At 41.1% G+C, this 22,500-nt stretch overlaps 1 protein-coding gene across 2 annotated transcripts in view; it reads left to right on the plus strand.

The window, feature by feature from the left end:
- Window positions 1-19,953, plus strand: part of LOC138040989 (mediator of RNA polymerase II transcription subunit 24-like) — a 39,221-nt gene extending 19,268 nt beyond the window's left edge. For both annotated transcript variants that reach the window (XM_068886745.1, XM_068886746.1), the window contains 18 exons: window positions 1,270-1,352; window positions 1,496-1,521; window positions 2,601-2,734; window positions 3,723-3,766; window positions 4,542-4,624; window positions 5,200-5,381; window positions 6,938-7,043; window positions 8,900-9,012; window positions 9,360-9,422; window positions 10,257-10,312; window positions 10,432-10,484; window positions 11,643-11,765; window positions 12,931-12,973; window positions 13,076-13,197; window positions 14,107-14,207; window positions 17,346-17,422; window positions 18,260-18,405; window positions 19,221-19,953. In XM_068886745.1, coding sequence (XP_068742846.1) covers window positions 1,270-1,352; window positions 1,496-1,521; window positions 2,601-2,734; window positions 3,723-3,766; window positions 4,542-4,624; window positions 5,200-5,381; window positions 6,938-7,043; window positions 8,900-9,012; window positions 9,360-9,422; window positions 10,257-10,312; window positions 10,432-10,484; window positions 11,643-11,765; window positions 12,931-12,973; window positions 13,076-13,197; window positions 14,107-14,207; window positions 17,346-17,422; window positions 18,260-18,405; window positions 19,221-19,346 — 1,681 coding nt within the window. In that variant the 3' untranslated portion in view covers window positions 19,347-19,953. The remainder of the gene's footprint in view (window positions 1-1,269; window positions 1,353-1,495; window positions 1,522-2,600; window positions 2,735-3,722; window positions 3,767-4,541; window positions 4,625-5,199; window positions 5,382-6,937; window positions 7,044-8,899; window positions 9,013-9,359; window positions 9,423-10,256; window positions 10,313-10,431; window positions 10,485-11,642; window positions 11,766-12,930; window positions 12,974-13,075; window positions 13,198-14,106; window positions 14,208-17,345; window positions 17,423-18,259; window positions 18,406-19,220) is intronic.
- The last annotated feature ends 2,547 nt before the right edge of the window (window positions 19,954-22,500 follow it).

Here is a 22,500-nt window from a genome sequence, read left to right on the forward strand (position 1 = left end):
CTGGAAAGCAAGTCGCGCACTGGGACATCAAAGACAAAGCAACTTAATTTAAATTTTCTGTGTTTTAGATGTTCCACTACGCAATTTTCTCTCCAGCATGGCAGTTTTTGTACCATGTGACCACTACCTGCAAAAGGCCTATTCATTTATGTCGAGAAACGAGCACAGCTAAGTCGATGCACACCCGCTTTTGACATCCAACAAACCTTTGCTACCAACAGTAAGGCTAGCTAAGGGTAAAGGTGTAGCATTATTTTTATCTCAGGGTAAATGCATCTGTTTATCCTAACTTGAGGAGTACCATTTGTGGGACACTTTGTGGTGTTAACTGTCTGTATTCCGAGGCACGAGTGACGTTGAAGTTGGAGAGAAGAACGAGGGGATACTTCGCGACGCTTAGTGATATCAACGTGCATCTAATTGGGGGCATTTCTAGACATATTTAAATTTATGTTCTATTGAATTCTACTTTAATTTTTCTTCCCTTGTATCATTTTCGTTACCAGAGCCTAAGGCCCTGGGAAACTCTATGTAGTAGGGTTCTCATAGACAAAAATTGGCTATTTGATCCTTACAACGCCGGCTCAGTCCTCGTGCAAACATGAATGCACCAATTAAAGACGCTTTTGATTGTTCTTCACGAAAACCAATGAGAAGATACTTCGTGTCAGGGTTCCCCAGAGCTGTTCTCTCCCTCAGTCAAGAGACGAGCTCTGAGGTCGAGATTGCCCTCATACAGAATGTTTTTTTATTGTTTACTTTGAAACATATATCCTTGTTGTGTGAAGTTGTATTGTACCTTTTATACGTTTCGTGTCAGCTGTTGCTGAAGCTTTGTTTCACAACTTTGTCATCCAAGTAAGAGAATCATTTTGTTTCGTTAAAAACAGAATGAGCTGCAGATAGTGTTGACCTGAAAAATAGCAAAACGCTAATCAAGGCGGGTCCCATTCAAAGAGAAGTTTAACTAATAGAGATCATGGTTGCGCAAAAGAAGGTCGAAAACTGCTGAACCAACGGAGAAGTACATTAATCAGAAAGTAATAATACTGCTCCTCTCAGAAGCTTTTGAGGGCCAACGAAACTATAATAAAAATTGATAGACACTGTAAATCTTGAAGAATTCCAACCGGATGAAGGCAGGCCAGTTGACTATTGTACAAGCGCTTGCTAGGACCGGAACCATGGAAGAACTTAAACTCGGGACCTCCTGAAATGAATGTTACTTCCTCATTCATATTTTTTTTCTTGTGGTATCTTATCCCTTAGAATGGAGCTGTCATCACCAGAGGTGAGAGATATCTTTGATAACCAGGTATCTGTTTCTCCACCACAGCAGGTTCAGGATGCAGGTAAGAGTCAGCGACTCGTGCAGTCGTGTTCTATCACGTTTGGTTGCGATCATCTTCGACTGGTTTGGGCTAAAGTTTCCCGATCGGTAAATTAACATTGTCAAGTATTGCTCACCTTCTATGATTTTTATTTTGCATTTTAGAGAGCAGAATTCTGGAGATCATTGAGGTAAGCGAATAATCATCTTTCCACGTGACTGTCGTTAGGGACCTCAGGCAACGAAGACTGCGCTTTAAAATGCAACTTCGCTGTATCGTTTCTATTTCTCGATTATTCAATCTCTTTTACGTTGTACAACATTGTTGAAGTATCTATTAATGATTTGGCACGAGCAGTATTGAAGTGGAGATGGTAGAGAATGAAAGATTCAGTGACGCATGCTCACGTCCTCATGAAAACCTTTCATTTGATGACTTCATCTCGGTTTGCGGAATACGGCAACTTCTTGTACTAAAATGCGTGACATCTGGAGTCCAGAACTCGAAAGTCATTGTCTGCGATGGAATGTAGGCCGTCAGGTTTCGGTAGAAGGGAGTTTAAAAAACGACAGCTGCCACGGCAACAATGACGCCAAAAAGGAAGAATATTATTAGTTTAAAAAGGAAAAAAAAGCCATGCTCCACGTGTGGCACGCTTTAAAGCACATATTTTTTGTGGTACGCTGCATAACAACGTAAAATCACCAAATGTCATGTTTTGACGAAAAGTTGAGACGTGAGCATACAACAATGAACCGTTCGTTTTCTACCTTTATTTTTAAAACGTTGTACTAATCCACTATTACGATAGTTTGCCCGTATTGTACAACGTGAGCAAGGTGGAATATTCGCGAAATACAGACCAAGCAGTACATTACATTTTATAGGGAAGATATCGTTGACGTCGCCTATTGTCATTATTCGGCCAGCCAGAGCCTCATTGGTTGTCAAAACAAAGGGTCTTTTGTTCCTGTGGTTGGTACATCCACATTCGAATAATCATTGTGGGACAACGAACGAGTCCATAAGGGCCAATTTGCATGGAAACTTAAGAAAAGAATACTAAAATGGCGGACATTTTTGAATAAGGTGTATAATCGATTGGTGCGTCGCTTAAAGATTTTCGATCGATGATCGGTACACCAATATATCAAACTATACCAAATCCCAAGTGGCTGGGCTTTCTGGTGGGGCCCTCAAACTCATCACCAAGAAACTGGATCCAAGACAGCGCTTTTGATATCTGATTTTTCCTCGTCTTTTCTTCAGGCTCTGGAGTCCGATCTTAGCAGCCGAGATGAGAAATTCCTCAACCCGCTATTAAATTTGGAGAAGTTTCGATGGATGACAGTTGCAGCCGGAAGCGTTGGAAAGCTTCCAAACCTCATAAGAGGACTCATCAAGTAAGGGATTTTTCCGAGAGAAAGAGCGTCCGTGGTAAAGCGGGTTTTGGTCAGAGAGTGTCGTAAAAATAAGAAAATAGGAGCTATTCTCTACTGGCACGAATCCTGTAATACACCTCTTTACCCCCCCCCCCCCCCCAAAAAAAAAAAAAAAATTTGCATAGGCATTTTTTTTTCGATTTCCTTTGGGACATCTTCATGTCCCAAGAGAAATTGTAAACAATGATTATGCAAAATTTTGGGGGGTAAAAGAGGTGTATTGTGGGATTTGTGCAAGTAGAGAATTGAACTTTGGCCAATCACAACAGTAACAGACATTGACATCAGTTATTCGTAACACAAAGCAATTTATGCATCCGCCGCGAAGCGCGGGAAAGCGTTTGCAAACAAGACGCAATCGGTCAGTCGCTTTTGCCTGTGATTGGATGAAATTGTGGCGCGAAATTTTGACGCCCGTCACTGTGGATAATACTAACAAAGCAAACAAAAATTTACTTCTGATACTCAAAAAATATTTAACAATAATTATTTATTCCCCGAGCGCGCGTTGGATATGAGTTGTATAGACAACGAGGTGCGTAGCGCCGAGTTTGCTATAATTATCTTATATCCAACAAGCGTGATTGGAGTAATTGTTTTATTAAAAACGCCCACAAATTATGGATAAATCTTCCAGATGTGTACAGTTACTGATATTTGTAGAGCATAGTATACTACTTGGAGGTTTTCTGTGAATCAATAGATAGTCGGCGAGGCGCGTAGCGCCGAGTTTACTATTTGACTCGTAGAAAACGAGAACGAGTAGTCCAATTGTTTTAGTAGAAATCCACTCCTCATACTACCCTAGAATTTATTCGAATTTTTATTGATTTTGCTGGAGTCGAACCTGCGACTCGCTTCCTTTCATCAAAATGTATCTTCTCTGAAGTTTTACAGACTTTTTATCTTTTTCAACCATTTCCTTAATGTATTGGTTTTACTTTCACAGAGTGTCTGATCAAACTGTCCATGCAGCGACAGATAAAGAAGACGGTTAGTATGAAAAATAAACTCTGTTCTTGGACCTCTAGTGATGAAGTTTTATTGGTTAGCTCATTGCGAGATAACCGTATCGCTTATTACAAAACAGAGCTGTTCATATGTTGTTGCATTGTACAACCACTATTTGACACTCTTGACGTATTCGGCGGGGAAAGAGTTGGCTTCTCGTATTTTCAGTTTGAGAGATTCAAAAGCCAAGGACCAGAACTCCGAACGTTAGTGTTTCAATCTTTTGAAAGTTCCCAAGTCAACATCGATTCATTTCTTGACACACTTACGTTTGGTCAGTAGCGAATTTGCGTTCGGATAAGTGCGAGTAAGTCCTGCTTTGTGTTAGAGCCTTAATCTTAAGCCTCTTGTCATTCGAAGTTTGCTGGAACCCCACACTTCTCTCTTATTGCGTTACCTTCAGTGGCGAGAGAAAAACAAGAAGCGCCCTCCGACAAATCCTCTTTGTCACGAACGATAATGTGCAGTAGAATACAATACAATGTGTCAGAGAATTTTCGCAGTTCCTTCAGAATCAGTAGCGCAGCTTGCAAGAATTAATGGACTTCACCATAAACACCTCAGCTGAGCAGAAGAGCCACTTGCTTTATTCTCGTAAGCGCGTTAAAGGAGGGGAGAATGAGCTAGTAGCTTTGCGTGCGTGACGCAAGAAGAGGACAACCTTAATTCTGAAAGGAATTTACCGTAGTCATACCGTTCTTGGAAGTCAGTGCAAGGGTCTAGCATTGCCTGTTCTCTTCCTGAAATTTCATTGCAGTTAAAAGAGGAAGTGTTCGAAGAGAAATGTTCAACACGTCGTTCTTGTTGTTGTGCCACATTGGTCAAGTGTATGGGCGTAAGGTAATATTGTATAGTTTCGATTTGTTCTAAATTAGTAGTTTGTAATTTGGTCAAATTGCTGATGCGTATTGAAAAAAAAAACCGTTTTGATTTCTTCCTCACCTCACATTCCTGAGGTTCATCTAATTGGTATCCGGTGCACCCGCGCGACCAAAATTTTTATTTTAAAAAATTGAAGTTTTTCTTTAAGCCAGTGTAGACTCTCGCACACTCTTAAGTGGCGTCAGTGACGTCCCAAAATGGATAAGATTGAAACACAGGTAAGGGACATCGGTGCCACTGATTTCCGCATCTTCGAGTCCTGTCTCTCGACGACAACGGAAGAAAAGAGTTTACATTCAAGGGTTAAATGAAGATGGCGGCAAAATGGTTGTGCGTTCTGGACCTCGAGTAACAAGCGCACGATGGACTCTGCTGCTAGCATTTTTGGGATAAAATATCCCTTTATGGAACATTTTATTTTTAGTGGCAAAATATCCCAAAAAGCGGCGAAGCAGGCTCAAATGTCCCTAACTGCGACCATTTCTTGTCTCGTACGAAGGCTTTTTAGTTACCGACTGTTTCAATTTCTTTAGGTCATTACAGATGTTGTGAACACTCAGGCTCCCCCTTCGTTTGTTGTTCACTGGATCTCGCGTTACATTCCTGATCTTGACAAGTGGCGCGCATTTATTCCCGATACACAGCATTCGCCAAATCAAGCTGCTGTCAATGAACTTCTCAGTCAATTTTTTAGCAATTCAGCATTTCCTGCAAGGTATTTGTAAGAGATTTAGTGTGAATGATAACAGTGGGTTATCGAATTATTGGTTACAAGACGGTACGGGGGCCATGTGAACGCATCTAATCAGGTACAAGCTCAATTTCGATGATCGTCACATCATTAAATATCCCTTTGAATCTAAAGTTCTATTTAGCGGCACAACGAGTTAAGATCGTAGATGGTTTTAACCCAAGAGTCATGTCATAAATACGCGATCGTCCAGGTGATTGTGATCCTGACAAGGACTGTGTCGGATTGCATTGACTTACGTTTCGACAGCCTTTGCGGATGACATTGTGTAACGTCAGTAGCTGGAATAAACACTTAACCCTGAAGATGACTTTCTCTCAGGTTGTCGAAACGCCAGTTATTAGGGAGCTTTAAATCGGAGGAGGAGGGCGACTACGAATACGAGTTTTCGTACTGAGCATGCGCTTAGGTTTGGAGGCCGACATTTTTTGAAGTGCGCGTGCTCAGAATGGAAAACTCGTATTCATAGTCGTGCTCGCCCTCTGATTTAAAGGTATGTATTGTCATCCTCAGAGCGGTTTTCAATTGAGTGTCGAAAGTAGTTAGTGAATTACTTTGATTTTGCATTACTTCACTCAGTGATTGGTTCAAAGTTCTCGTGCCTTTTTTTCAACCAATCAGAAGTGAAACCAAAACAAAAGCGTGGCTCGCGCGAGCACATTTTCCCGTGCTTTGTGTCGGCTACGTGTAATTACTGTTTTGATTGGTTTATTGGATTGTCTCCGTCCTTTTTGATTGGCCAAAGTAATTACTTTGGTCTTGGTTTTACGACACTCGATTGAAACGCGCTCTGACAGTCCCTCTCAAGATTACATTCATCCCGACGACCGCACTTCACTTAATACAAGGGATTAAGGTTTGGGTTGTTTTTCGGGTAATTTTATCTACCCTGTTTATGTTTTCTTGGGGAGCGAAGTCAATGAAGCACTTAAATGTTATTTCTTGAGACAAGTGATGTGGAAGATGAGAAGTGTATGAGGACATGCATTTTTGGGCATAACTGTTACTTCACCATTAAAATTGAATCGACACTACGACCATGATTGTCTGATTTTGAAAAGCGGTTGCAACTCTATGTCAAACTAATTTCGTAATTATTATTTTGATGTTGCAATGTTCCGCTCAATGATTGGCTTAAAAATTACGCGTTGCGCTAGCATCCAATCACTGGTAAAAGTCGAGCGAACCGCGATTTCGGAATTTCCCGCGCTTATCGTCGCCGGTTGCCAGTATTTGCCTTGCGTTTTTATTAACTTGTTTGATTTTTTACGCCTGTTATGATCGGTCAAAGCAGTAACTTTGCTTTTTGTTTTAAATACGAATGTCAGTTAAAAATCTCCTTTTTTTCTTGCCGAGCATGCGCTGTCGTTTTTCGATCAGGGGGTGAAATCAACCGTAGCTGTTAAAACAACTCTGCTTGTAGGGTAGAAACCAGCGTCATGATTTCACTTTTGTATGTGCATAGCAGGCTACCTCGGTCATTCTATCTTTTTAAAACGTTTTTTGCATTGACATTTTAGCCAAGTGAATTGGGATGAACATTGTATGAACGTCTCTAACGCCATGCATCAAGTCATGAAGGCTTTTCAGTGTGACTCCAAAGCTGTGCCACCAGATCAGCTGCAGGTGTGAACAGGCTTCTATGCTTTCAAAGTAATTCGGTCAACACTTAGGTCAACATCATGTCAGTTTTTCCCATCCAGATTTTCCCACTCAGTATTGCTAGCCGGGAACGGACCATTTTCGAATTCTCACGGCTGGACTGGATTTAGCATGGAAAGGAGGCTAATGCGGGCAAATCTGTTCACACACAAATTAATTTGCCCGCATTAGCCTCCATTTCATGCTAGATCCAGTCCAGTCGTGAGAATTCGAAAATGGTCTACTGACATTACGGTAAACACCAAACTTCAGGTTTGCCAAAAGTAAAATTAACAAATCGAATGTGGTTCAGCGTTGTCTGTACTCTTATCGACAACGATATTCGTTATCACAGTGGGCAAAATGTTGTGCGCCTCGTGAGTCTGTGAAACAAATTTTGACCCTTGTGATAACGAATATTATTATACATTGGTGTCACAAGCTCGATTTTGATTGGCTATAAGCACGCAGCTCATTCTTGCTTGCTCTGTTTCTCTTACGTCATACCTACAGACAATAGATTTTATATATGTAGAATTGACGTCATACCTACAGACAATAGTTTTATGCATGCAGAAGTGACGTCACCTAACACACTAACGAGCAGTTCGATCAGTTTTGTCATGGCGGAGCTCAGCTCAGGAATATGCATAATAAAACAATTATTGAATTCGGTTTTCGCATGTTTGCGATAATTATCAAGGCCTCAGTTTGTGTTATCCGCCTCAGCCTTCGGCTTCAGCAGGTAACACAAACTTTGGCCTTGATAATTATCGCTAACATGCTCAACCTCATCCAATAATTGTTAATTGTTGTCGATACGAGTACAGACAAAGCTGGACCACGTTCGATGTGTATTTTACCCCAACATTCAACGTCGAAGAAAATGTTTATTTCAGAGCGTGACCAAGATTGTAGCAAAAAGAAAGAGCAATCTCATTGCCGGGCTTATTTCCCAAAATGCTTGTTTCTTATTGGCTATTACCAGGTGCCCATTACCTGGAGCCTCTATACGTATTGTTGGGGGTTTTTATCTGACGTCACGGCGGCCATGTTGGTGTACAGAACAATGCTGTAAAATGTCTAATGAGAATTTAACTCTATTCTTATGCAAAAACATGTGTAATCATTTTCTATTGTTTTGTACACCAACATGGCCGTCTTATCACTTGGATGCAAACCAAGGATACCCTTTAGTCAACTGTCTCCCTGGTCCCATGTCTTTTTATTTTTAGAACTGCTCTATATCTTTCATCATTTTGAAATACCTTCGTGTTTCGGGTGTGGTGCACGTGATGTAATCAGTGGCCGACCGTAGGTCTCTTATGATTGGCTATTGTGAAAACACCCGTGAAAACCCCCCTGGGATGTGCTCCTAAAAATTAAAAAATACTGGACATGGTTGACTCAGAGGGTTAATATAGTAGATGGAGGTTCCGGTTAATGGGCTTCTGCTATTACCATTGCGTGACACGTTGACGTGAGCGGCGTTGTCTAGGCTCTTATCGACAACGGCAAATTAGCCAATCAGATTGGGAGATTACAAGCAATTGCCCTTTTCACGGTTATTTTTTCGTATTTGCATTACAATGTAATCTGACTTGGATGCGACGCAATTTCGGGTTAAAACTACAAATACACATACATGCTAGATTATATTGTAATGGAAATGAGAAAAACTAACCGTGAAAAGGGCTATTGTTTGAATTTTGGCAAACCTTGCGTAGACGATACCACGTTATTTGTGCTTTTCTCGGTTCAAGCCTTTGGGCTTTTTTTGTGTTCATTTCTTTTTTGCCAAATGCAGCTCATTATCTTTACCTTATTCATCTGGATTGTAGAAGTTGTGCGACCTTCTGAAGTACGAGGCTCCTGCTCTGGCAGTCTGCGCATGCTCATGGTGCTGTGGCCACATTCATGCTTTGACGCCAGATGAGAGAAAGCATCCCTTACGGTGAGATACAAAAAAAAAAACCAGATACCACGTTTATCTCTTTACAACATCGTATTTTGCATCGCTATAGCACACAGCTCTATTGTGTCAAGTGTTAGGCTTCACTGTTTTAACCTGCGATCAGGCATTCTTTTCTCTAGACAGGGCGCGAAAGGTACATTTCCCACCCTCTATAGCGAAAAGAACGCCAGATCGCAGGTTACTGTGCACTCGACTTAACTGTCGGGCAATCTTTCATTAAGGGCAACATTTTTGTTTGCCGTAAAAAAAACCCATTTTGTTTATTTCAGGCAGGTGCTGCTCATACACAAAATAGTTAATGCAATTTTTGTTTTCAACAACCTTAGGTTGGTCAATTCTTTGTTGAAACCAGTCAACCCAAAAGGATTTCCTCTTGGGTTTTTAGACAGGTACGTTACATTACATTACATTACATTCCTTTATTTACCATCGGGTTTACATGAGGCTGATTAGACCTCTAGCAAAATACAATGCTAATTTGCCGAGAAATAAGTGAATAATTAATAAATAAATAGGCCGAGTTGGCTAAAATCAGGCGATATTCCGCAAGATTGAGCAGGATAATTGTTTTATTATTCAATGCATTGATGACAAAGCACAATTTTGTACGTTTATTGAAAAAAAAAGCTGGAAAAACTACCATTTTTCTCCGCGACAAACAAAATTACGTATATCGCAGGATATCTGTTGTGTACGCACGACGAGTATTGAGCGCGCTATAACCATATTTGGACATTGTCACAATGTGTTGAATAATAAAATGTTAATATCTGTAGAATGGCTACTCAATCTGAGTACAAAATCCATATGTACTCAGATTGAGAACACATTCTAACGATATATACTGGCTCCTTCACTGTTGAGCACTCTCTTGGCTTCACTAGTCTCAATATCACCAGAATTATATGTTAATATAGTAGTGACTAACTGATCCCTTTTGAATGAAAAACGTATTATATATATATATATATATATATATATATATATATATATATATATATATATATATATATATATATATAATAGAATCGAACCTGCGTCTCCCTGGTTACTAGGCGGGTATGCTAACCACTGCACCATCACGACAACCCAGCTGGCGACAGCAGTTATTAGCTGGTAGCCTGTGAATCATCCTCGGATGATCCGATGTCTGTCCTGTTACTGAATGTTAAAACGCCGGAGAACCCCGTGGCTAACTAGTAACTTAACTGATTTCTTTGCAGATGTGCGATGCTCCTTGAGGTCATGGAGAGAATGACATTAGGTGTCGAAGGCAAAGGTTAAATTCATGCAATAAAGTGATTTGCAAAAACTGAAATTTAAATTGCAGCATGGCTATCCTTGTCTCAGTACATTCCTCTACCTTGCTTCAACTTTCAGTCGTTTTTCAAATTTCAGATGACACGTGGGACAGCGGAAATCCAGTGACGGCTGCAAAGCCTGTATTACAGGTATGGAACTTGATTGAAAGTAATTCGCAGCTGACTGACATTGATTGACATTTAGGGTCGCCTCTCCATTTATTAATAGGGACTTCAAGATCTACTACGGTGACGTCAACGAAAACGTCACCTCTAAATATTACTTTGCACTGTCGTGAGTCTTTCACGTTTATTATATCTCGTTCACGTCGCACAATGTTGGCGAAGTGTCCTTAAATAAATTGGTACGAGTGGTTTCAGAGTAAACGTGGAGAATGAAAGGCTCACATTTGCATGCTTGCGTTGTCGTCGAAACCTCAAATTTGGTGATTTCACGTCGTTGTTAAGCAGAGTACCGCACAAAATATGTGCTAAAATGCGTACCGCACGTGCAGCACCATTGTTTTTCCTCCTTTTACCGTTGATATTATTGTTTTGTGCCATTGTCGTTGCCGTAGCCATCGTCATTTCTTAAACTCCCTGATGATTACCCCTAAGGCAGATGGTTACTACAGTAGGACCCGTGGTCTCCATTATGGGCAATGGTTGGGAGTCTATTTTGATTTTTTTTGGGGGGGGGGGGGGGGGGGGGGACGTAGTACATGGATACGATTGCATAGGTGGGAGGCGCGGATGGTGTCCACTACTGACGCCAACCTGACTCTTATGGCACGGGATATCCCCAGATAGTTACCTCTCCAGATAATTTCCCCGTCTAACACCAGGACGTAACTTTGGGCAAACCGCACACCAGTATGTCTCGTTCGCCCAATCTCTGTTGACGTTTTTTTGATTCACGAGGAGCGTATGGTTAGGAGCGAACTACAAGACCGTTTGTGATATCCTTGTCTCGTACGTGGTTCTTTTCAGATTGTTATAAAACACAAACTCAAAACGAATATGCCCATAGGACGCACGTGGAGTCACTGTGGCATTGATTGACTGAGGTTACCATACTCGGCGAGCGAATCCTTTCTAAATTTTGATGATCTAAGGAAACGATAACCCCCAAGGGAGATTTGCAAGTTGAATAAACAAATATAAGTTTTTTAAAAATTAAAATAAATAATTAAATTATACTAATTAGTACGTCAGACAGGAACGCATGACTTGGCGCGTACTTGTAAGGGTGTTTTTGTTGGCCCAATCGTATAACAAGATATAACAAGTTGTATGGTTTGTTTCCAGGCTCTTGAAATGCTTTTTGCGGATGTGATGAAGGCGCGGTGCCTGAGCAGCAAGAAAGTGGAACAATTAAGACATCTGTTGACAGTGGGAGGAAAGGAATGGTTTATTTACAGTTTAATCAAGGTAAAGAAGCGTAGCAGTTCAGTTTGAAGAAACCCACTCAGGGAGGGCGGAACATGTTCCTGGTTTGACGTTGAAACTGCATCTGTTTAGGGAACTATGGCTCGGGAACAAAATGATGTTACCCCATACTCTCGTTACACCCAGGTCCCCTCTGGCCCGGATTATTAGCGTCTGTTAGGACACAGCTAAGGGTAACTATCCGGGCAGAAGGGGCTTGGAGCTTTGGTTGACCATCAGTAGGGCTGACGCTCACATGGTTCATATGGAATAGAAATCGAGCACTTCACATTACACTCTATTCAGTTAACTCTGTTTAAAATAAGTGCTGCACGGCCAACGTTTGTATAAACGTAACCTTTCCTTGTCCTTGTACATGTTCATTGCCGTGACTTTAAGATCTTCAGTTCCCACGGCCTGCTCCCGTCTGACCTTGTAGCTCAGTCGGTAGAGCGGCGGAGATCTAACCCGAAGGTCGTGGGTTCAATTCCCACCCTGGTCAGAGTTTTTCTCTGTCCTTGTGTGGCCCCATTTCCATCAGTAGGGCTGACGCTCACATGGTTCATATGGGATAGAAATCGAGCACTTCACATTACACTCTATTCAGTTAACTCTACTCAACGTATAGTTTTTTCCCCACAATGCGCAATTGCCAACAAAAGCTCTTAGGGGGTATCTACATGTAACCGGGACGAACTCAGACCGGAGTGAGTTCGTATTGGCCTCTATACATTTCATTTTTTGCGTTTACACGAGACCGGCCTGACAATGAACTCAGACCGGTCTGATTTTGTTTCGGTTGCTGGACCGCGACGAGAAATTGTCGTGCCGGTCTGAATTCGTACCGTTCTCGTGTAAATGACGACACATCTCAAACCGGGTCCAGAAATTTCAAACCTGTTTGCTTCTGGGTCAGCGATATCTTTTATCACAAAAGAGAAGTTTTTCGTCCAAAAACCGGGCACCAAGCATGTCGTCCCGGTTTCATGTAAACGGCACAAGAATTTCGTGCCGGTACAAGTTCACCCGGTCTGAGTTCGGTCGGTTCCATTTAAGAGTGATAGATTTCTCATTTCATCAAATTTCGCACAGCGCAAGTACTTTCTTAACAAAATTATTATTATGGTGTCATGCGAAACGTCTATTTTTCCTTTTTTTTTTGTTCCAGGAAGTTTTAAAGTTCAGTCGGAGCGAGGAAATGATTTTGGCTGGTTGGTTCCTTATCGGTTCCTAATATCGGACAAACGTCGTTTTGTATGCGGTTTCGATTCGCTGGAAAGTTGTTTGATGTTATTTTTTTGTTTCCCGTTTAGCGGATCTCTCCAGCTGTCTCCTTATGTTTGATGCTGAGAGTTTGGTACCTTGTCTTCTTGAGCAGGTTCTACCGCTGATCACAAATCACGTGGACGCTGAAACGATCACGGAAGATCCAAAGGTGCAGAAGATCAAGACTCCATTTATGCATTGACACTTTTAAGCGAGTTTGAATGCGAGAGTTTTGTATGATGATTCCGAAACGTACGAGGTCATGCAATTTTTTTGTTTTCAATACACTCAACAACGTCGTCTCGATCGTTTCTGTAAAAAAAAAAATCTTTATAAACTTCATACACTTATGAAAATCTTTCCTTAGGCTTTGAAGAACGTTTAGACAGGTTTGAGTACTTTTGTCTGTACTACCATCCAAAAACTTTGTTTCAGATTTTGCACCTTGCCTTTGTTGAAAATAGCAAATCGAATACTAGCCATACTTATTTTCTCGATGAAAATCGTACTTGGGTGGTTGTCGTAGTAACTTGTGATAAATTTGTACATCCCTCTTCCAATCAGAATCGAGTAATTTTTTAAAGTTCACGTTGCCACCAGATGACTTTCAGACATGGCAAGAGTCTTGGGACACTCATCCTTTGAAGTTGGTTTTCTTTCTGATTTTGAATGATTGCCCCCTCCCCCACGCGCGCCTTATATCGGCCAGAAACACTAGACATATATTATAGCTAGGTTTTTTTCCCCTGGCTTCACAGAAACTAATTTGAGAGACTGAAAATCAAATCCAAAGAAATCGAATGTTGATTTTTGACGAGAGGGCAAAACCGTAGTACTCGGGAAAGAACCAAGAAACTCGACGTAATATGACTCCGAGCCCTAGAATCGTACCCAGGCCACGTTGGTGGAAACCGAGTGCTCTCACCAAAAATTCTCTCCTAATGGCTGCTCTTCAGAAGAAGAACTCTGCATTTTGATTCCCTTTGAAAGTAGAGATTGAAGGTCCCCGGAAATTACATATTTAGGACCTTCTGATATGTGTTACTTACTTTCATCCGCATTTTTTTTCTCTTTCCAGGGATGGGCGCTTGCGCGGATGACAGCGCACGCGGTTTGTCTGGGACTGAATATCGAACGGACGCGGGCAAAGAAGAATTTGGAAGATGAGGAAATCGAACGGTATGTAAGGGTGTGTGTTTGGGGGGACTTTACATACAACTTATTCCAAAATGGCTTCCCTTTTCAAAGTCTTCTATTTGCATGTCTTTTGCCTAGTTCACGAAAAAGACGCGGTTATTTAAAACATTTAACGATAAAAAATTGCGATAAAACATTTCGTAAAAGCATATGAAAAGTTTGTAGACGACTTTTCGACGTTTGGCTTACGTCATTATCAAGTCAAAAAATGAAAGATAAAAAATGTTATAATACTAAAAAGACAATAGGTGATGGAATGTTTTTGAAACAAAGAGTTTTTCGCGAATGGAATCAGTCTGCGTGTTGAGACTAGGATTGCGCTCCTTGATGAAGAGCATCTCATAGACAAGACAGTCAAATTATCCTTGGCACTTTTAGAATGCGGAATTGGCTTTCTTTGAGGAAGCTTGTACCCCCATTGTTGAACATAAAAATTCTGCGCTCGTTGAACACTTATTGAAACGTCGTCTACAAACTTTTAATATGCTTTTACGAAATGTTTTATCGCAATTTTTTTATCGTTAAATGTTTTGCCTAGTTAAAGTAAAATATCCTTGTTTCAAATTTTGAGCTGAAATCAGGGGTGCATTTGGGTCAGTGAAAACAAAAGATTGTATAGCAAAATCCTGAGAGTTTGGCTACTTAAGTAAGTGCATTCATCCTCTGCACATTATTTAATCTAACTATTCGATAGTCATCTTCAGCTCCAGATTGGCTACTACAAATGTACGAAATAATACGAATTAAAGGTGGCTCGCACTTTTAGGATCCTTGCTGTGCTATGGATGCCTTTTTGCTGTAAGAAATGTTGGGCGTACAAAATTAGGCTTTTTGTTCCGCATGTCAATGTTGTTGTTTTTTTCAATCTGGCCCGTGTAAAATTCGAACTCCATCTCGTCTGTTGAAAAGCACAAACATTTCTCGTCATCGTTTCTCGCAACCTAGCCACCAACTACTTCAAATAAGCCCGCAGGCGTTTTCGCACTCCTTTTGCCGGCTGCATGTAAATGATTTTGCGTTATAATTGGCTCGTTTGATCGTGTGGGTCCATTTCTGTTTTCAGCGATTGGCCCGAAAGTAGTTCGTGCTTTTAGGGAGTTTTAGCAACGATGAAGGCTACGGCAACAGCACAAAACAAGAATATCATCAATTGGTTAAAGCGCCTGTGAAGTGAAATTTTCCACCCGTCTATAAAGCTCAAACGTTGAATTCCATGTTTCTTTGAGCTTAACTTATGGTAAACTGCACGTTCTAGTTTTTCCTTACCTTGAAGTTTACCTATTCAACCGATCCTTCGGAAATTTGCGCCAACCTGCGCGCGGCCAAAAATATGGCGCAATTAGGACTCGTGACGTCAGGAGTTGTGTTGATTTTCGATTAGAGTAATTTGCGAGTAAGTGAAAAGTATTGCGTTGCCGGAGCCCCTGGTTTAGTGAACTGCAAGAATTCGTCTGAGACAGTGAAGGCATTTTAGTGCATCTATTTCCAAAAGAGGAGGTCAGTCAAGTATACTGATGACATTACCTTGAGTACCTATAGGTTAAAGACTTATGACTGCTCTGATGTAGAGGTTGATGTAATCAAGAAGTGGGCAAATGACCATTAAATTAAGTAAAACCAAAGAGTTAATAATCGTCAAGGGCAGGTCTGAGGTTTCACTCCCTCAACCATCACAGGGTATTGAACAAGTTGATCACATCAAATTGCTAGGTGTGGTTTTTCATCACAGTCCTAATAATTGGGACCTTCATTTTGATACTTTGTTAGGTAAGGCAGGGAAACGGATGTATATATTAAGGGTGTGTAAGAAATATGGTTATAATGGGGATATTCTCCATTATCTCTTTCACTCTCTTATAATGTCACTTTTTACTTATGCAGTTTCAGTTATTCCAAGTATTTGTGTAGAATTGATAAATCGCAAGACGGAGCTGTCAGATTTGGGTATTTGAAATACACCACCCCCGTTAAGGATTTGATTAAACAGTGAGATACTAGATTATGGGCAGACATAAACTCTAATAGTGAGCATCTCCTTGCCTGTTTGCCGCCCCCCTAAAAGGAATAGAATTTTGAGGTAAAGGGGGGCACCCATATATCATTACGTAATATATTTTATATTTTCATATTGCTGTAATTAAGAATGTTTTTTTCTCAACAATTTGCGCGTAAACGTGCGGAAGGCAACAACGTGAAATGACCACATTCGCCTGCTCGCTGGCGGTAAATGTTGTTGCTGCCGCGAAACTTCTATCAGACGCCATTTTGAAAGAGCATGGGATAGGTCTGGGCCGGGTGACCAAAACGACGGTGTGTGGGGCGGGAAAGAGCGGGCGACTTCCATCCGTCCAATATGGCGACCGAAATACAAATTACCGCCTGTAAGCAGGCTAAGGTTTTGATGACAACGTGAGCAGATAACAATGAACTGTTTGTACCCGTCCAGTTTCATACAGGATAGTTCGCTCGTTTTGAGCAACGTGAACCAGATGGAATGATCGCGAAATACTTATGATAGCGCGAAGTTATATTTTTGAAGTAGCGTTTTCGTCGGCGTCGTACTGGTTTAAACTCCCTTGTGTTTTGCTTTTACTTCACATTGTACAATAGACTACTTCGACGATTCGGCAGCCATTTTGATTTCCATTTTTTAAAAAGGTTAATTTAACAGTTATTCTACGAGGGCGCGCTGAATATGAAGTGATAGATAACCCGCCGAGTTGGTTATAATCATTTTATATCCAGCAAGCCCGAGTAGAATAATTGTTTTATTAAAAACTCCAGGATCAACAACTCTTCCATGTTGATCTTTGCCTCGGTCCATTCCGGTCCAAAAACCGGCTTTTGTCGGCCATTTTTTCTCAGAGTTGCAAAAATGTTTTCAGCCCGCTTTATTGCTCACGCGTTCCTTGACCATATTAGGTACAGCAGGTATATGAACTGATAGCCTGTGTCCGGCGAGCCAATGGAAATGCTGGAAATCTGATATCCGTAGTTCAGTTTTTCATAATGGGATATATTTGCCCTCTGGCCATCCCATAATAGCTGTTGGAACAATATAGTTCTAAATGGCCGCCGTATCGTCGAAGTAGTCTATTTGAACAATGTTTCTGTCTTTAGCCCAAACAAGATGAGGAAATCAGACAGTTCAGCTCTCTACGATTGGAATTCTTCATTCAGAATACAACAAGGCTTAGGTAAGCCTTTATTAATGATTTAATGTCATGAAATTTTTCCTTAAAGGAAACCATGTCATGGTGTTTTGTAGCCTGCGCAGCAGGCGGGATATTTTATGGCGGGAACGAGTTAATCAATGGTTGCTTCGTGGCCACAAGTGGGCCGCGACTGGCATGGTGACGATTAGTTTTGAAATTGCGCCCAAAACACAACGAAGCAACCATCGATTTACTCCCGCGTGCTTAAATAATCCCGCGATAAAATATCCCATCAGCTGCGCAGGCTAGGTGTTTTGGGATATCTAGGAGAAACATTTAATCACGTGTTTTGAACTCGTAATATGGATTTTCCTTAACTGAAAAATTATCGTTAAATGACGGAAGAGATGCTTCGACTTTTATCCAGGCGGTTGTTGTAAACTTGAAAACGTCGGGCCGACTTTGTTAAAGAAGACCAAAATGCAATCCTTTTTGGTCCATCCTCGAATATTTTTAGCTTTATTGTATTTCTTCTGTGTTATTCTACAGTTTTTAGTGGTTATTGCAACGTTCCCTTCTAGGTTGTGAACGTTTTTTTGTGTCATGAAATTATGAAATTACCCTAAATTTGTTTGACAGTCCCTTTAAGTGATCCGGTGGTAATTTATTAGTACAGAAGGCTTTTTAAGTTTTAATTCATTATTTTTGGTTAGCCACTAATCTTTCGCAGACGAGTTATCATTTCAAATGAAGGTCTTGCGAAGGCTTGAAAGCTTTCTGGAAGGCTCAGGGAAAGTTATTTGAATATTCCTACTCTGTTTCGTGGGGTTTCCAGATATTACATGTAAGACAATCCTTTTTTTTGGTTCAACTTTTTAGTACGATTTTGTGAAGATTTCATTGCCATCATGAAATGCATAGAGGTGGGACCCGTGCCTGCATTACTGGTATCGTTCCTTCAGCAAGCAGTGACCAGTACTGGTGCCAATGTTGGGCCATTATCAGCCTATTTACCTGAAGAATTGGTGAGTAACATTTCGTCACATATCCTAGGCTGGGAGGAGAGGGTAGGGGACAATTAACTCTCTTCAATCGCCCTCCCCTCTTCCCAAATCACAATGGTCTTGACCAACACAATGAACCAATCAGAGCTTGAAGACAACTCTTTGGCGCCAAAGGTAGTTCCGACTTCTTTTCAGGCGAGGCCCAGTCTGAGGCTGCTATGCATAACTTACGAAAAAACAAAAGGAAAAATTCCCTTGGTGACATCACGTGGTCTGAAGTGGGAAAGCAAAACGTACAAGCTAAAGAGGTCAACTGGATTTCCTTACCAATTCTTTGCACCTCGACTTGCCTAGTATGGCATAAACTATGCTAAGCCCTCTGCCCCATGATAATTAGTTGAAATTTACTTTTATCTCGCACCCATAATGCAAAGGATGTTTTTGTCTCTTGATTCCCCACCCCACCCCCCCCCCCCCTTCCTAACCGCATGGTCCACTTTCACACCACATGACCAATCAGGTGTCGTCCTTGAAATGACCACGCTCTCTCACTCAGAACTAATAAAATATTTCAATTGATTTTCATGGATGGGGGATTCGCTCCCTTACCTCGTATTCGCTTGGCTGGAGGTAGAGCTTTTACGGGCAGTTAAAGTGGCATACACAAAGCTGGCCGGGTTTTGCAGGCTGGTTAAACAGAGCATTGGTCGGCCTCCTTTGTGACCAAGTAACGAACGTAGAATTCAATGTGAACTGTATTGTCAGACGTTAAAGGAACTTGGAAACGCACGCTGAAGGTCGCCTTTTTATTTAGTTGTTTACTTTCTGTTTCTCAGGTCAAGGAAATATTGGAGTTATCTCCCGGCTTACAAAGTGCACCCGATGTGCTTCTTGGACTATGCAACATGAAGACTTCCGCGGGACGAAAATTGTGTGCAAAAGCCTTATGTAACAATCTCTAAAAGGGAAAACCTTAAGCTTCAAAGTAGAAAGATGAGCCAGAGTGTTGCCCTTCGAAAGACAACGGCCTCCCTCGTGAGTGGGAGGGGAACAGGGCGTAGAACTCTCGAGTGAAATTCGACAACTTCCCAAAAACTGAATTGTTGAAACAGCCTAGTGATTAGTGAAGGATATCCGGGAGCGATTCACAAGGCATCGGATCCAAATGAACACGATACATAACAATGGTCTCTTACCTCAACAAAATGGAGCTGCAGCCTGTATATATACTTGTGTGACTAGCGAATACACCGCACGTTCTTGAGAGAAAATCCTCATTGTACAGTATTGGACTTTTCTAGTCCACGGATCAAGAGTTATGCCAAACAGTTTTTCACGACACTTGTATTCCCAGGAAGTAAATACGCATTTGATGCAAAAGTAGCCTTCCTAAGAAAAGATATCAAAAAGTGGGAGACCAAGTGCTGGTCTCTGTATCTATGGTTAGATTATCCAATCGTGGTTGAGTGGTTTTTTTTCTGTCAAACTCATCAATAGATCTAGACCTAATCGGCTAACTCAATGTTGTACCCTTTCAAACTCTTTAGGAATAAAACTTTTTAAAAATAATTAGCATATGTAAATCTGATACAGATTCTTTAGGGACGGACCATTAGAAAAGTGATGGGGGTGTGGGGGATTTTCAGCTGGTACGAATTTTTTTTTTCGCGCACTGCTTGTGCAGGAATTTTTTTTCCAGGTGAAAACCCCTGCACGAATTTTTTTTTTAGACAAATATTGCTTTTTTTTTAACAGTGAAATCTTGATTCATTATCTATGTTTTTGTGACTTATAAATTATTCTACACTCACAACAGATCAAAGGATACAGGCCACTTTTTAATGCAAAATCTTTTCGAAAATGTACACACAGTGAGAGAGGAGGAAGCCACTTGGAGTGGACGGCTTCCCTATACATTTTTGCAGTCCCTGCCCTCTGGAATTCCTCTCCCACAGCCCATAATAATGATGCCATACTCCATTCACCAACACAACCCTCTGTAAAGTTTTAACACTACGACTACATGTAAATGCTCTTTTCATTTTATTATAGAATCATTATTCAAGGCGATAAGACCCATCCTCTAATTTTTATCGTGGGCACAAATAATTTTATAGAATATTTACAAAGATACCAAATTCTAACTGTTTATGTATTACAAATTTTATTTTGAGCGAATGTGAGAATGAAATATATACAGGAGAAACAAAGAGAGACAAAGCTCTTCACCTTGAATCAAGCTATCGGCAACTGATGAGATCCACATGACAGGACATGATAGGATCGAAACCGCGGTCTTGCCTGACCAAATAATATGTCAGAGAACTTCCATCTAGAGTCGGGTTATCTTAATGCCTCGACAAAGAAGCGACCCAAAGACATCGACATCAAATATCAAAAGAGCATCGACGAGAACAAATTAACTCCAGAGGTTCAAGGAGGACAACTACTGACCATGGCCACAAACCAAAACAGGCTGAGAAGAACGAGTGAAAGAATTAAAAAAAAAAACCAACGCCTCCAAAGTGCATAACGATCTGCTAAGAAACGCAGAAAAAAAGGCATACAAAGCCTATAAGAAGCCAGCTACCTCACTAATACAGGGCACAATGTAACAGGCGTTCAAAAACAAAATGAGCCCGGGCCCTGGTCAAACATTTAAAACCAGAAGATCACTCGCTTCTACCGCCGATGAATATATCGGTCGAGCCTAGAATTAAATTGACGCAAAAGCGAGACGCCATAACGTCACATTCACATTACACATTACTGCTGAGAAAATGAACACCAAGAAACTAAAAACGTTACTTTCCAGACCAACTATTTTCTTGGAAGAAAACGTATCACACAGCAGTATAGAGATTCAAATGTAAATCCTCATAGGACAAAAACCATTGCTAAATGAATACTACACGAACCGCCTAAAAGAGACGTCCATTCAAATATGTACTGATCAAGAGAGCAAAATTATGATAAAGGCAACAGAAACCAGACCTCGTACAAGGGAGTCGTGTAGGGCTGTCAACCCTTTTTAACACTTTCAAAGTTTGCCCTTTGATTGACAGTTACGTAGTGAAATTCCCAAGTTCGAAGCGAACTTATGAAATTTACAACGAACTTCGCAAATCGCCTGTCAAAAGTCTTGTGAAATGCACTGTAAATAAAAGTCACAATTGGACCTTCCCTCTGCATGAATTTTTTTTTCTTTACCATTTTCTTTGAGTGAATTTTTTTTCTTGGCATTTTCCCTTGCATGAATTTTTTTTTGGTTTTTTCCCCATCCCCCCCATCACTTTACTTGCACAAAACCCATCATACTAACCGCTTCCTAACCGAGCGAGAGGGCCGTACCGGGGAATATTGGCCCGAGGTCGGACCAGTACGGACCGAGCGCAGCGAGGTCCGTACCTCCACAACCGAGTCACCCGATGTGAAGGAATCTAGAGCGTGGAATCCGGAATCCATTGTATGGAATCCCGAATCCCGCGGATTTCGACGGAATCCAGGATCAATTTGGGTGGAACCCGTGGGATCTACCATTCGGGATCCGGTATCCGGAATCCGAGGGTCACCTGTATTCCTTTACAGAGGGCGAACCGAAGGCCAATATTTCCCAGTACGGCTCGAGTAAGTATATGGTATTGTTTCTTTGACCAAACGTGGTCAAGCTCAGACGCAGGTAAGCTTTAAATTTTCTCATTTTTCATACCATTAGCTTCCAGGTAGCGAAGAAGAGTTTTCATATCAGGGGCCATCTTTTTGTTTGCGTTTGTACTTTTCTGAAGGTTGATAAAATTGTCAATGGCCCCCTGGCTTTCGGTGATGCCTGTTTCAGTTTCTGCATCAAAAGGATAATAAATTGTTCGTCTTCTTCATCCATCTTTGAAATGTCGGCAAAACATTCAACCTTTTTAGCTTTTTCTAGTAGTGTCGTTATGAACAATGACAATATTAAAATTCTTTCTTTGCAGTTTTGGTTTCACATTTTGAATTTGCCGTACTGCAAAATCCCGACCGAGAAAGAACCAATCAGAGCGCTCAGATTTGCCAAAGACTGCCTGCCATACAATAAACCTTAAGGCCCCCCCCCAATCCCCCAGAAATTTGCATAGGCAT

The sequence above is a fragment of the Montipora capricornis genome, chromosome 3 (assembly GCF_036669925.1).
Source record: "Montipora capricornis isolate CH-2021 chromosome 3, ASM3666992v2, whole genome shotgun sequence".
Lineage (NCBI taxonomy): Eukaryota > Metazoa > Cnidaria > Anthozoa > Scleractinia > Acroporidae > Montipora > Montipora capricornis.